The sequence below is a fragment of the Numida meleagris genome, chromosome 3 (assembly GCF_002078875.1).
Source record: "Numida meleagris isolate 19003 breed g44 Domestic line chromosome 3, NumMel1.0, whole genome shotgun sequence".
NCBI lineage: Eukaryota > Metazoa > Chordata > Aves > Galliformes > Numididae > Numida > Numida meleagris.
Genome location: NC_034411.1, coordinates 2,558,352 through 2,573,988, shown reverse-complemented (window position 1 = coordinate 2,573,988; position 15,637 = coordinate 2,558,352). Strand labels below are relative to the sequence as shown.

At 37.7% G+C, this 15,637-nt stretch overlaps 1 protein-coding gene across 1 annotated transcript in view; it reads left to right on the top strand.

Annotated features, from left to right (window-relative positions):
• The window catches only part of EML6 (echinoderm microtubule associated protein like 6), a 118,513-nt gene that overhangs the window by 29,724 nt on the left and 73,152 nt on the right, over positions 1–15,637 (top strand). The window contains exons 2-4 of the mRNA XM_021389482.1: positions 6,712–6,871; positions 12,312–12,410; positions 14,696–14,764. Of these exons, the coding sequence (XP_021245157.1) occupies positions 6,712–6,871; positions 12,312–12,410; positions 14,696–14,764 (328 nt within the window). The remainder of the gene's footprint in view (positions 1–6,711; positions 6,872–12,311; positions 12,411–14,695; positions 14,765–15,637) is intronic.

Below are 15,637 nucleotides of genomic sequence, written 5' to 3'. Positions count from 1 at the left end.
GAACTTAGACCTAAAAAATAAATTATTTGCCAGATGCTCTGAAATGAATATTTCTGTACTCTTCTGTATCCTGAATGGGCAAATTATTACTTTATAAAAATCAAGCCAGTAAATTAAGGTTTTGTCATTGTGCTTATTTGGTGGTGTTTCTATGAACATTTATTTTTTCAGGTCAGATGTGTTCTGTACCTCAGCTGTTTGCAACAAGTGAGTGGCAATGTTCTGTATATTTTAAAGGTATTATGACAGCTATACATTCACATGTAATAAGTGATTAAATTGCACCATGTTGCTTTGTTCTTCCCTCCTGCTTCTTTTTTCCTGGCTCCCCCTTCCTTCCTGCAGGTTACCACGTTTGCTTCTACTTAACTGCTGGTATTCCATTGCTCCTTTTAGTTAGACTTGATTTTGATTTATGTTGTATTCAGAAAGAGGGGTCAGGCTGCATCTCACCTTATTTTTCTGACAATGCTGATCTGTCTGTACAGCAAGTTACGGTCTTCCATTTTGACCCTGCGAGTGAGGAGAGAAACTCATTTTGTTCTGTGAAATGAGAAATTCCCGAAAGGCCGTTTGTTTCCTTTGTTGACACGTGAAAGCAGCTCCATCCTTTGCACGGTATGAGCAGAAAAATGAAGCTGAAAAGATCCCTGGTCTTCAGACATGCCTGCTGGCCTGTCAGGATCTTGAACGTGTCACTTCATTCTGCACTGAGAGCTAGCAGTGCAGAGCAGAAGGAGGCAACCAAGAAGAAAATACCTAGTGGCACGTAATGGCCTATTTCAGGACAGGCTTGGAGTTTCTTGAAGCATTTCGATTTTTCTTTTTTCTTCAGAGATGTTTTTGTTACAGAGAAAATCTTGCAAAAAAATGGCTGTGTTATTTATGTGTCTGTTATTCAAGCATAGCACAGGCAGTGCCCTCAGTACCTCCCAACAACTTTGACCTAAATGCTCAGGATAAACCCACTATGTTTTCTGTTCTTGTAGGCTGTAGGTTTTGTAGCAGATTTTGAACCAGAAAGTATCAATTCCTTCATTTATTTCCAAAAATAATGGAAATGGGTGGGTTTGTAATAGAGAATGTTTTACAAGGGTCTAACTAGTTAGCGTTACTTTAGAATAGCATCAAATTTTCAAGCATCTTTAATGTGCAAAAAAGTCCTAGCGGTGAGAGGGGTTGCATTGTCAAGAGATAGGTGACAAGACCCAACATCTTTCCAAGAGCAATTTTTTGAATGTTTGGTGGTGCGTTCCAGAAAGTAGATGTGGTTTGTGTGCAATGCATTTGCTTGATTGATTGATGTTAATCAAAGAATAGTTAATATGATGGTTATAGAAAAGATTCAGTTCATAAACAGGAAATGCACCTTGAAAAATTATGCAGTCACAACAATAAAGACAAATGCTCAGCCTTTGGCTGCTTCAGTAAAAGAGCGTTTTGACAACCTGATGACATTTGTAATAATAAATTAAGGATAGTGAACTTCAGATGTCTATCTTTTGTCTGAAACATCCATTTCAAGATCTCAGTAAGCCTATCAATTACATATGTATGTATTAAAGATAGCAGGAGCCACTTTCTTTTTGCAGTATCAAGAATCAATTTACTAATGCAAATAAAGTAAAGTGAGCCAAAATCCATTTTTACTTTGATTACCTTAGGCTTTCCTGATATATTTTGGTATTTAGGATTAAGAAAAGTCTAGTTTGGAAGGGGCTTCCAGAAATCCAGTCCAACTTTCTCCTGAGAGTACAGCCTTGGATCAGGTTACCCAGAGTCCTGCCAAGTCAAGGAGTTCTTATATCATTTCCAGCAAGGGGAATTCTTCCACTTTTCTAGGCAACCTACTTCTTCCCACAGTGAAGAGCATTTTTCTTATATCCAGACAGAATTTCCCATGAAGCAGCTTGTGCCGCTTGCCTTTTGTCCTTTTACCATCTCTCCTTGTGACAAGTGTACCTCCAACTTCTCTACAGCTACCTTTGAGGTGCTGGAAAACTATCAGATCCACCCTGAGCCTCCTCTTCTCTTTCTGAAGCACCTCTTCCTTAACCATGTTCAGTTCCCTCATCATCCCCTTTTTTGTTCTTCTTAGTCAGGCTTGGGGCACAGTGGTTGGAAGACTGTGTGGGGAAAATGGATCTGGGGGTGTTGATTAACACTCTTTTGAACATGAGCCAGCAGTGTGCCCAGGTGGCCAAGAAGGCCAGTGACATCCTGGCTTGTATAAGAGATAGTGCAGCCAGCAGGAGCAGGGAACTGATCATTTGCCTGTACTCTGCTCTGGTGAGGCTGCACCTCGAGTGCTGCGCTCAGTGCTGGGCCCTCACTGCAAGAAAGGCACCGAGGCCCTGGAGCGTGTCCAGAGAAGGGCAGCGGAGCTGTGAGGGCTCTGGAGCACAAGTGTGACGGGGAGCGGCTGAGGGAGCTGGGGGTGTTCAGTGTGGAGAAGAGGAGGCTCAGGGCAGACCTCATCACTCTCTGCAGTGACCTGAAAGGAGGCTGTGTGAGGTGGGGTCGGCCTCTGTTCCTGCAAAACTAGTGATAAGAGGGAATGACCTCAAGTTGCACCAGGGAGGTGCAGGTTGGATATTAGGAACAATTTATTCTCTAAAAGAGTGGTCAGGTGCTAGAACCAGGGTCAGGCCCAGGGAGATGGTTGGGTCACCATCCCTGGAGGTATTCAAAAAACACTTAGATGTTGTACTGAGGGACATGGTTTAAGTGGGAAAATATTGGTGGTGGGTGCATGATTGGACTGGTTGATCTCGAAGGCCTTTTCCAACCTTGGTGATTCCATAGATATTACAGAGGAGATAGATATTAGGAGGAAGTTTTTCACACAGAGGGTGGTGACGCACTGGAACGGGTTGCCCGGGAAGGTTGTAGATGCCCCATCCCTGGAGATGTTCAAGGCCAGACTGGACGTGGCTCTGGGCAGCCTGGTCTAGTGGCTGGCGACCCTGCACTCAGCAGGGGGGCTGAGACTAGATGATCTTTGAGGTCCTTTTCAACCCAGGCCATTCTATGATTCTATGATTCTGTGATTCTGTGATTCTTTGTTTCAAGACTAATTCTTTGATTCCTTGACTACATTCTTGATGAAGAACAAATAGTTTTGTTGGTGGTTTGTGAATAATTTGAAGCCAAAATTTCAATTTAATATTCAAGGATGTTGAAGTAGTAATAAACTTTTCTACTTAGTTCTGTTTTAACTGTATATGTGTCTATAAGTCTAGAGCAACTGTTAAAGAAAAGAAACAAACAAAAATACAGTACGGACAAGAATCAATACTTTCAATCTTTTGAAATTCTAACGTTGTTGTAAGAGAAAATCTTGGAGCAGAATATTATTGCAACAGCAATTGCGAAGATACTAAGAGCTTACCATCTGGCAAGGCCCTTAGACCAGATGGATCCACTAATGACTTTTATAAAGCATTTCATCAGACTCTGCTGGAACACATGACTGGCGTCTGTAATTATCCTAATTTAACAGGGTTCCAGCCTTCGGTGCTAGATTCATAATCATTGATCTTGGAAGGGAAGAAGATGTTCGCTGAAATCTCTTATTAACAAAAACATCTATTAGGAAGGAGGTGTAATGTCAAAATGCTACCTGGAGTTTGTTGGTTCATCTGAAATGGATTGTTTGATTTTCGAGAAAGTGCCTGTGAAATCACTTTTATCAAAGACCTTCCTTGCAGATACATCAGCATGCTTGTGGAATTCGCAGTGAGCTTTATGCACTCACAAAAGCATTCAGCTGCTCAAAGGAGCAGACTGCCAGAAATCCCCTCACTTTTTTTGCCTGCCCTGGAAGGAGGGGAACTTGCAATTCCCAAGCAATTGATCTCTGCCTCTTACCCTACACATGCATCTGCTCCTGTTACAGTTCTCGCAGACAGAAGGTTGAGATGTGTGGGGAAGTGACTGCCACTACCAGCAAGCAATGCCAGCAGGAATAACTGCTAATTTTCCCCTTCTGTTTTCAACCCTAGCTCTTTGTGTGGGGCGGAGGAACTGCAGATAAGGCAAGATAGATATGAATTCCTTTTTACACAAACCTGGAAAGTAGGGAGAACTTTTCTAGTGAAATTTCTACTGCCCACCCTGCCTAGATCTCGTTGACTATACCCTGTGCTGCAATCACTCTGCCTTACACTAATGAATCTCAAACAGCTATCTACAGCCTTATTGCCTGTGGCTTGCCGAAAATTGGCTGGTTGTAAAAGAAAGACTTTTCTGTTTCTAGCTGTTCTTCCTATTGGAAGGAACAGGAAAGATTCCCTAGCAGTGTTGTTCTGTACCATAAATTACTGTTGTTTGAATACATAATCTATTCTAATAATATTTTTATTTTCCATTAGTTATCTTAATATTTCAGTACTTTCCAGTGGAGTGATGTGATATCATAAATTGTTTAGATATAGGATCTTTGCTTAGAAAAGTTGAAGATACGCACCTATAATCTGGAAACAAAACAGTGAAGTTTATACTCATTTTTATAGAGTGTGGAAGGGCAGAGAAGCCGTGCCAACCAGAGATCTTCTGATCTGGAGACAAGAAGTAATCCATGTTGCAAACAGATTGAATAATTACACATGCAGTTTTTTATTGTCATTGACAAACATGGCTGTCATGTATAAAGGTATAAAGAGAGTCATCAAGAATTGTTCTTGAAGTTAGACTCCATTTTCTTACTCTGTAAGCCACCATTCTGTCTGCCAAAAACGAACACTTGGTTATCTAACAGCCAGACTGAATGTAGGCAGTTGTAGTGCATTATCGTAAAGGCTGCGAGCAGGAAATGAATGTCCTTAGCAGTTCTGAAAAATCAGGCTACTTCCTAGGTGCCAAAAACTGATATTGGGTCCTAATTTTAGATGCACCATTAGTTGGCTTCGTACACTGAAAAGGGTAAAGCAAATAACAGATACGTTCAGTACCGACGTATTTAGGTTGTAGGAAATACGTTGTTCATACATCCAGGAATGGAAATGCTGAACATAGGGAGATCTACTATGTGAAAACCAGGTTGTACAAACCAATGGTAGATGTAATTAAACTGCAGTTGTGTTCTAGCAGTGAGATAGGTTACTTCAATTAATCTTTTCCATCTGGTTTTTATGTTTTCATCATTGAAGCAGAGTAATCTAACTTAATTGTAAGTGCCCCAGCTTAAGTATGGTGGAGTTATCCTTTATTTGCCTTATAGGTTTAGAATTAAGGTGAACTAGCTGACACTCAGTGAACTGTAGAATCCAAGCCTAAGAAGAAAGAAAAAAATGAGCAAGTAGGGGAATTGATAAAAAATGTTTTACTGGGTGTTCTGCTAAATTTGTTCTTTTTGCAAGAATTGTTCCTTAACATGAGAATATTGTAAATATTTTTTTGAAACTTCCTTAATTTTTTTGAGGAATCCTTTTTAATAATTAGTATTATCTACTCCTGGGATATTAAAAAATACTCAGATGCCCTGAGCCATCTGTTGAGTGTCAGTTTATTAATGGGATATTTTTCCTTATTCCATCTGTAGCTCACATATTCAGACATTATTCTAATTTGTTTCCCGAATAACAGTGTAAAACTGTCTTTGTACTCATGTTACCCTAGGGAGAGGTTTTTATTATTAACTTCCCCAGGCTATATCTTCAAACTAGATCCTCTGGGCTTTGTCAAAGAGGATGCCTTAGGGACTGAATGATAGCTTGTCAACAACTTGGAATATTGCAAAGAATGGTTTCTGGTACTGTGTCAGCTATTGATAAGTCTACATTGCTCTATTATTAGTGGGGGATAAAATTTGCTAAATGGTGGCCTTCTGTCTTTTTGTGTTACGATGAAAATACAAAAAAATGTTACAAGGAAAATATAAAATACATTTTTTTCCCAAATGGTGGTACTGGTTGGTTCCAGAATATGTTTGACGTCTAAGAGAAATGCCCCAGTACAACATGGAAGTAAATATTAGAGTTCGCACTTTGACGTGGAAGAGAGAGAAAGACACAGTGGACAGTCTGGTGAAGATTTCCATATCTGAAGAGATGTGCACAGAGATGGTTTTTGATTCCTCTAAGAGAGCCTGCATTCAAGTAGCTTGCAATACTGTGCGTCTGTACAAATACTGCAGAAAACAGAAATGTTGAGAGGTCTATGTTTAATAGTGTATAAGATAAAGTCAGTCAAAGCAGTTGTACTGAATGCTATTGGAGTAAATCACTGGAAACCAGGAAACGATTTTTGAAACTATAGCATTTGTCTATGAATTTAAGTAATAGAAATACTACTTGAAGTGAAGGTTTATGTGCAAGGAGCTATTTCTGATTGGCTGGTAGAGAAAAATGAGATAAACCTTCAAAGGAACAGTAAGTTTTGCCTTTCCTTAGGCAGCAGTAACTAAAAACATATCTGAAAATACATATAAATAAAAAGCCCATATAAGAATGTTCCGATTATATTTTTCTTACATTTTCTGACTAAAATACGATAAAAATGACCATGTTGTTCTCAAGCATATTTTCTTAAGACAGAAGGAAATAATGGGATGCAGTAAGTTTTTATGGCATTTGATATGATCATTCCAATAAATCAAAAGAAGCTGTTTTTTGAAAAGTAAAGAAAAATAAATTATTTTTCGGTTTCATGTTTGCATTTTTTTACTGTATTGAGGAAATGTGTTGTAACTTAAACTGTGTTCTGTTTCAGCCTTGCAGTTCACCCAGATAAAACTTTAGTAGCTACAGGACAGGTTGGAAAGGACCCTTACATTTGCATTTGGGATTCCTACCGTGTACAGACTGTTTCTGTTCTTAAGGATGCACATACACATGGAGTTGCCTGCTTAGCTTTTGATTCTGATGGCCAGGTTTGTATATCTTCTTTTTCCTATGTTTTCAATTTAGTTTGACCTCTGACTCCAAGAGACATTCAGATTGAAATATTTTATATGTGTAGGTAGCTGTATGGCTGTAGTACTTAATCTACTGTTACGATTAATTTTTTTTAATGCAAGGGCTGCAAATGTAGCTCTTTCAGAGACCAAAATGTCACCAAGAATTGAATTCAGGTGGATGCATTAGTTACTGAACAAATATCTATAAAAGAAATGGCCCTCCTTGGCTCAGATGAAATAGCTTCGCTACGTATTTATCACTCGCTGTTCAAGAGACCATTTCCTGGCAGAGCCCTTACAGTCATGCAGCTCTTTTGGCAGAGGGACTCCAGTAAGAGTCTCATTGGCTAGGGTGCACAGTCAGTTTAATTGAATAAAAGGGTTTGGACACAATATATTATATGATTATGTGATATTTTGAGGCAGTATTAAAATACGAGTAAGTGGTGGGCTGCTCGTAACTAAACACATTGAACTTTTTCCCTGCAGGAGAACTAGTAAAAACATTCAATTGTAACTGAAAAGGGAGAAAAATAGACTAATGATTTGGACAAAACTCAGAAGTGTTTCACATTCAGTTTTGTCCTTATTGGTGTCCAGTTTTCTGGTATAACACTGTGGTCGTAGTTTCTAGTTTGTTGCTAAAATATTTTTAGGACTAGTTAGAAGGTAAGCTGATTCCTGGATTCTTGCACAGATCTTCCTTGTTTGCTAGTGAATTAAATCCCAGAAGGACAGATTTGCCTTTAAATGCTTTTCTTAAAATAATGTCATAGACCGTTAGCTGTCTACAGAGAAGGGCTTTGCTATCATATGCCTAATTGCTCTTCTGTTGATCACAGAGTGGTTTTATTCCTCTTTCTGAGATCAAAACCAGACATACAAAGCCTAAAATATGTTCTCATGTGAAACAAAGGTACTTTCTATCGTGCATTATCTTGTGTATATTCACTTTAGTGATCAATGTGAGTCAAAGTATACTAACATGAGCAATTACCTTTAACATAATAGAAAAGCATTACTAGGCAGCACTATGACAGGTGGTTTTTTATTAGAAATTGGAGCTATCTTTCTATTTTAAGATTAGTTTTCAACAATCTCCCTCCAATTTTTTTTAAAACAATACATTTCTTCTGAAATCTCATGTGCCAACTCTAATTAAAGAAAAAGGTGTTCCTAGGAAATGTGCAATAAAAAAAAAACAAATGAGAGCATCCTCAAATCACCAGAAGAAAATTTTGAATGCTATAATAACTTCAATATGTTTTTAATTCAGAAATAAGTATTCTTAAAATTTTCTCTTACTTTTGACTTCATGAGAATGGTGGGTAAACTTTCCAACATCTTTAGAATCCTATTTAAACACCTAATAAGGATAAGCCCAGTCTGTATGAGTTAAAGATGGAGACTCTTCTGAAAATCCTGCTTGGTGCCTAGCTGTAATTAAAAAGTGAACTTATTGCTGTGTTGACTTTGCAAAACAGTGACATTCTGTTTCTGGAAAGTTGCAGATATTCTGGAAATTAAAATTTGCACAGAATGCACTTATATCTGGAGAAAGACCAATGCTGAAAAACATAAATATGGATGATGTATCTTAGCTTTTACTGCTCTTTCTGGCTTCCAAAAGAAGGTGCTGTGCTGAGCCAAAATTAAAGAGCTTTGACAGAAGACTTTGAGTATGTGGAATTCAGTGCTGCTAGCAGTTCCAGTGTATTTTGTCAGCACAGTCACCTGAGGGAGATAGCATCTTGTAACAGGCTTCGTATACATTGCTCACATCTTTACTCTGACTGCATATATTTCACTCTTTTACATAGAGTATCTACCCTAGAAACATTGGTATTTTAGCCTCAAAACAAACAAACAAACAAAAATTCAACAATAACATAAGAGATAGGTGCAAATAATTGTAGGCCTATGTATTATTTTCTCAATTTCCTGCTATTTTCCACATTTTAAATAAATGTAGGCTGAGGAAAAGCTCAGGTAATTCTGCTTCTCTGCCTGTGCTCAGTTCCCATAAAGTCAACTCTGCTTCCCCCCACTCTGCTATGCACAGCTTCTGGTTCCAAGGGCAACCGCTGTGCTGAGCGCTGCATAGCTCCAGCAGGAGAATTTAGCATAGGTCCCAGAATAGTGACACCACATTTATATTTTGGCCGATTTAATTAGCTCTTCTTGTATCAGAAACTCTGGGGTGTTTTCCAGCATTCAAATGAGTTAATTCTGAAATACTACTCCCTGCTAGACTTAGTCCCAGCTGACGCTGCATGGAGACAGCTTAGGTGTCTCTGCAGTGCTTCCCTGGCGTAATTAACCACAAACTGAGTAATGGAGAGCAGACAGTATTTATTGTCTTTTCTGATATGCAGAGGAGATCAATAAGCAGCTTAAATCAAGGATAGCTTCCTTTATTTTATGTACTTTCAATAAGGATTTGAAATTTGAAGATGAATATATTTTAAGGAAATTCTCTGTTAACATTCTTTGTAGTTAATGTTGCATTTTAAAAGTTCTGAAGGGAGTTAAATTTCCAGCAGAGCAGTTGCTATTGAAAAATACATATTTTAGTTTGTGATTTTTCTATATGACCGGGAGATGGCATTTGTCAGGAGGGAAGCTGCACATTGTTCAAACGTTTAATGAAGAGCTGTCAGTTTGCCTATGATTAAAAATGTATTTGGTTGAACCAGGAATTAACTAGAGTTTAAGAGCACCAACATCTACCCTTCACAGAATCACCTACAAAGCTGATGTTTTTTTTATTAAAGAATTTCTCCAATGCTCTACATTTCAATTTCTGTTCTAGGTTGTTTTCTAAGGACCTCTTCTGTGGGCTTTCTTAAAAAAGAGTCAGGAGGGTGTGGGTACATTTCTGAATTTGGCGTTAGGTTGCAGTAGGCTTCTTTAGCCAGATCTTCTAAATCTGTGTAGATTTAAAAATAATTGTTTAATTATGTGCATAAGATACTGGGCAGATATTTTCTCCTGGTGATTCTGTGAATTCTCTGAGCAGGATGCTATCAAGTTCCCTTCCAAAAAGAGTACTCAAAGTAGAATCATTTTAAGCAAAAAGGAAATTCAGCATGTATCACTCTTCTGCCAGCAGGAGACCTTCCTCAGTAGACCCAAATGAAAAAAGAAAATACAAAACATTAGCTAATATTCTCTAGAACTGTCACTGTTCATCCACCCCACTAACGGTAATTTCCTGACTGGGAGATCAGGTCTGATGTTGTTAAAATCATAAATCTAAAAGATACTGTAAGTACTGCCATGGTTTCCATGGTGAAGAGAAGAGTATAAAAAAGGTGAGAAAATGTTGGAATCAGCAATGGTTCCATGAAAAAATATCTTGTGTTTTGATCAGTACATCCAACCTCCTGGACGGATGTAGATTACTCAAGAGCAAATGAAACATATGCTACAATAATAGTCCTTTCTCAAATAGATAAATATTTTGATCTGGGTAACTGGTGGCAGTGTGTTTGTTCTTTCCCATATTCGATTTTCCCTTCATTACCATACATGTAATAATGAAGTATGTTGTCCAAGGTTAAATGAACAGATTCAGTACACAGCCTACCTTTACTGTTTCAAAGACTCATATGCGGGTAGACACCAAACAGATTTTGGTGAAATATATTACACTGAAATCTTTTCTATACTTGGTGTCCTGAGGGTGCTTCTGGTAGATTCTCCCACATCTGGGTTTTTAACAGGGCCTCAGGATTTTTTTTTTCTGTCAGTAAAAGACAATATAAGAAGTAGTCTGGAAGAAAATATATGTCTGATTTTTGCCATATTGCTTAGTGTACTTGCCGGTGGGAATTGCTTGGTTTATGCATTACTCACTATGCAGAGTTCAGATGTTACATTAGGTTATAACGTATGTTGCGTCAGTTCCCAAGCAACCAAATGTAAAAAGGATCTATTTCATTACTGTAAAATAAAAGAACTGTAGCTATTTTGAAGACAGTGCAGGGTACGTGTGTACCTACCATCTTTAAGCCAGAGGCCTTTGGAAATGGCTCGCTTAAGAAGGAAGGTGTACACTATGTTTTTGCTCTTTAAAATGACATGAAAAGGCATGGAGTACCTTGTCTCTGATTTATTTTGCTACTGAACAAAAACCAGAGCATTCTGTCTCTTTAGAATAATGATTTCACTCAGCTCTATCGTAACTGATAGTCGCATAGGAATTGGTATTTTTTCTAACAAGGTAGGAATTTTGGAGGAATTTTTGGTAATTGCACTTGCTATCATCTCTGGTTCAGAGTATATTCTGGTATAATTGTGTTAACTCAGAAATTTCCAGACTTGAAACAGTTTACCAGCTGCAAATCCAAGCCAAAAATAATGGACCTGTAATTGAAGGAAACATTCAGTACAGAGATTCGGTTTGCAAGTCATCTTTAAGCAATTCTTCAAGGGAGGATCTGGTTCACGTCAAATCTGAAACACAGGTCCATTTGGATCAGATGATTCATCTGTTCATCTTTGTGTTTGAGGCCAAAATAGATTTCTTTTATTGCATGTTCTTGAAATGGAGGCTTTCCTGTAACAGAGCAAAATGCTTAGGACCTTCAGTTGGGCTCCTAATAAGAAGCTTGTAGGTAGGGCAGTGGGAAGAATAAGGTACACAACAGATGTGAATGTTACCAATTTGTGTTACCGAGCTAGGAGGTTGTTTCCCATGAAAAGTGTCTCTCTCAGTCTCTTCCCACAGTGCAAGTTACTCAGGCATATTCCCTTTACTACCATATGTTGGATATATCCATTATGTATCTCTGTCCAACATATGTTGGTATCATATCCATTTTATACAGTTGCAGTACATGTGGCATCAGTTTAGTCTTCATGCTGGTGTCGATCACAACGATCTCTGGTTCATCAGTCAAAGACTGCTCACCTAATAAGAAACTCTGATGGAAATCATGTAAAATTGGACATAATGAGCACAGTCACTGGGAGATTATCTGATATACTAATTTATATAAAAGGCAGTTATTGAAAGTATATCCAATTCAGATTCTAGACCTCAACAAAATAAACATCATGCACAGAAGTGTGTTTGGGGATAGTGTGAGCTTCTATTTCCCTTTTTTCTTTTTTGTCACGTTAATAGATCAGAATGCCAGAGTGTAGTGCCCCTGATATGAGCATTTCAATTCTCTTGTAATTATATTTGAGACATCAGTAACCTGAAATTAATAACCTAACTCTTTAGAAAAGATTAGATGTTTCAGTGCTTTCTCCAGTGAGTGGATGATTAATACAAGTATCTTGATGATGCCTTTAGCAGCGTGGTTCAAACCAAGCCACATGTGGGAAGCTCTATTTGTACAGTACAGTAAACTGATTTTTGAGTTGATTATCTGTTAACTAGATTACTACTATTTTCCCTTAGCGTTTAGCTTCAGTGGGACTGGATGCCAAAAATACAGTGTGTATTTGGGACTGGAAGAGAGGAAAACTACTGGCAACAGCTACAGGCCATTCAGACAGGGTAAGTGTATAAAAAAAATTACTCCGTTTTATCTGGGAGTTGCAAAGGTGTTTTAAACGTTATTTTTTGCTTATAACAGGTTAACGCAGAGGTAATTTTGTTCATTCTGCCTTCCTTTTAAAATATTGAACAAGGTATTTCTTTCTTCTCATTATACCAGACAAAACTCAAAGCACTGTGTTCGCACATGATGTATTCTTAAGCTGGCTGTCTTGCCTAGGGAGGAAATACTCCGTAATTACACAGTGATGAGGATGATTTATAGCCCTCTATATGAGACGTGAAATGCTAGCTCCGTGGACAAAGATAATGCTCTTTCAAAATGCATCAAAAAGACATTTTATCCTGAGGGAAATTTTAATTATTTCCTTTTTATTTTTGCTTAACATAGTTACCTGCAGGTGAACTATAGTTAGGATAAATATTCCTATTATATCTATTAACTTCAAGCAAAGAATAACCTCAATAAATAAGAGAACTGAGCAGATCTGAGTTTAGAATATTGTTCAGGATTACAAAATGTTTAAACAAGTTTAACACAGACAAAATAACTCCCCACCATGTAAGTATGCATATGTTAAGTTTTGGAAACATTCTGACATCTTTTTTCTTAAGCATATTATGAAATTATAACAAATTAGAATGCTGTCATATTCAAATATTTGAAAGTTTTACTACCTATGAGGGAATATTCATATAAGATAAGACATATATGAAAGAAGCAGAGCAGCAGACTAAAGTCTTTCTTCCAGTATATGTGTACATGCAGTCTGTCTGCATCTTATGTACCATCTGGATAAACTATACAATCATAGAAAGGTCTGGGTCTGTAGGGACCTTAAAGCTCATCTAGTTCCAACCCCCTGCCATGGGCAGGGGCACCTCACACTAGGCTGTACTGATCAAAGCCTCATCAGCCTGGCCTTAAACATTTCCAGGGATGGAGCACCCACAACTTCTCTGTGTCGGTGCCTCACCACCCTCAGTCTGGTAGTTCATTTTTACTTAAAATATCCACACCACAGCAGAGTCTTAGTCTTTATTCAAATGTCTTCTTTCAGAACTGATTCACTTCCCAGTTATGTCAGTGGAAGTTTTGCTACCATCTTGTGCTACCCACCTCACTAGGCGCAGGATCAGGTTCTGAATTAGCAGAAGACTCCAGGACAGGAAAGAAGTACTAAAATCTTTGTCTCCTTAGATTTTCACAACTAGAAAAAGCAGATTTTGCATTGAAGAGGGAGTGGGAAAGAATACATATTTATTAAGGCCACAAATTATATTGATTTAGCATGCAGGAATCATACGGCACTACTGAAAATAAAATATCTTCTGTTTAACAAAATATAAGTAAAATAGTACTTGAACTACTGTAAGTCGTGATTTTTTAAAGAAGATAAATATTTTGTAGGATAGCAGCACTTTCTAGCATATAAAATTAATGCTGGGTTTGCTTAGGATAGTAAGTTCCTGTAGAGTGTTTGAAGTTTTCAGAAGATGTGTATGTTAACAGCTGAAGAGCTGAAAGTAGCAAGAAGGCCCATTGTGTTTCTCTACAGACGTATATTTCCTGCAGTACCTAGTGATTGTGGTAACATCACTGGTTCTCAGCTTGGACTTTGAATGCCAGAGATGAGAAGTCTAAAAGTGGCATGCTGGTGAAAATCTGGGCTGAAATGGAAACTTCTAATTTCCAAACTTCATGCAGTATTTTTCATTTGGCATAATCTCATTGACATAGAATACTCAGTAAATTTGTTCTGATAAGGGGTAAAGGACCTGGTGCTTAATTTTTTGATGCACGTTGTTATAAATGTAACATTAATCAATGTGATTAATGCAGTTTTATTTCTGTAGAATAATTAATTAATTAATTAATGATACCTCACTTTGTCACTGGAGTCTTTCTGATCAGTTTAAGTTACCTACTGTACCTTTTACATAAAATAATAAACAAAGATAAACACATCAATCCCTAAACTTAAGCAACATTGGCTCACCACCTGATTCCCATTCTATGTGAGACTGTAAATATTATTTATTCAATAATATCTCAGAGCTGGAATAGATTCCTAGTTTGAAGGCAGGAAAGAGGTGTCTTGACAGAACTGGGTGAGATGGCCTTAATCTTTTTACAAAGAGTTCCAGTTTTACCTAAATATTGCGCTTTCATTTTTAGCAATACATTGCAACAGAAATGATGCCTAAAAATCAGTAAAAGCAAACTGAGTCTAGGTTCAATTGCTGTATAATTAAAAGTATCAGCTTACTTTTTTTCTTAACAGATATTTGATATTTCCTGGGATCAGTATCAACCAAACAGAATTGTCAGCTGTGGAGTGAAACACATAAAGGTAAATATCTGTTGGTGGTGGTATTTTTGGTTTTAAGTAAGTAGCCATTGTGAAAAAAGTTTGTCCTGTTAAATGATGAGGCTTTAAATACAGAGATTTTCTAATTTTCTTTTTTTAATCTGTGAACATTTCACCAAATTTTTTTGTTTGAGGCCAGTTTAGACATTAAGCAGTGACTGAGGTGCAACTTAACAAGCAAAGTATAAAGGTCATTTGGTGTAATTTTCATTGTTATATTCTTCTAATTTTGGGGTTTCCTTCTCTCTGTCTTTGAAAATATTTAGTGATTTCGCTTGTTGAGTGTCACAGGGGGTCACTGGGCTGGTATAGGAGTAACTAAGAAGTATGAATTGAATGAATTTCTGTTTGACCTATCATGCTACCAGCAATTGTAGTAATGCTATAGGGAAGGTATGCAATACCTATGGAGATGAACAGATAAAACTCTAGGACCTGATTATTTCATCCCTCTAATTAATGTTTTCCAGAGTTATCTTTTTCATGCCTATAAAAAACTTAGAAATTCTTGTTTGCTAATTAGAAATTTTCTATTTTCCTCCAGTCTCATCAAAAGCATTCCTAGCAGATGGTAATTATTTCACATGGCTGAGGTGGGAAGAGCTTTAACTAGAAGTTTAGGAAACCAGCTAATATGTCTAGTTCTGGTTACTGAGAAGGTTTTGCCCTTGAAACCACCACTGCTTTCAAACCGTGGGTGGCTTTGGCAGAAGTGGTACCATCTGTTGTATTCTGCAAGCTGTTTTCCAAAACCTGTCTTTATCTGGCACCTGCGTTCTGCTTAAATTGGCCATAATTGCCCCAAACGTGCATAAAAGCAGCAAAGAATACATACGGATAGAGGCATGCCAAAAA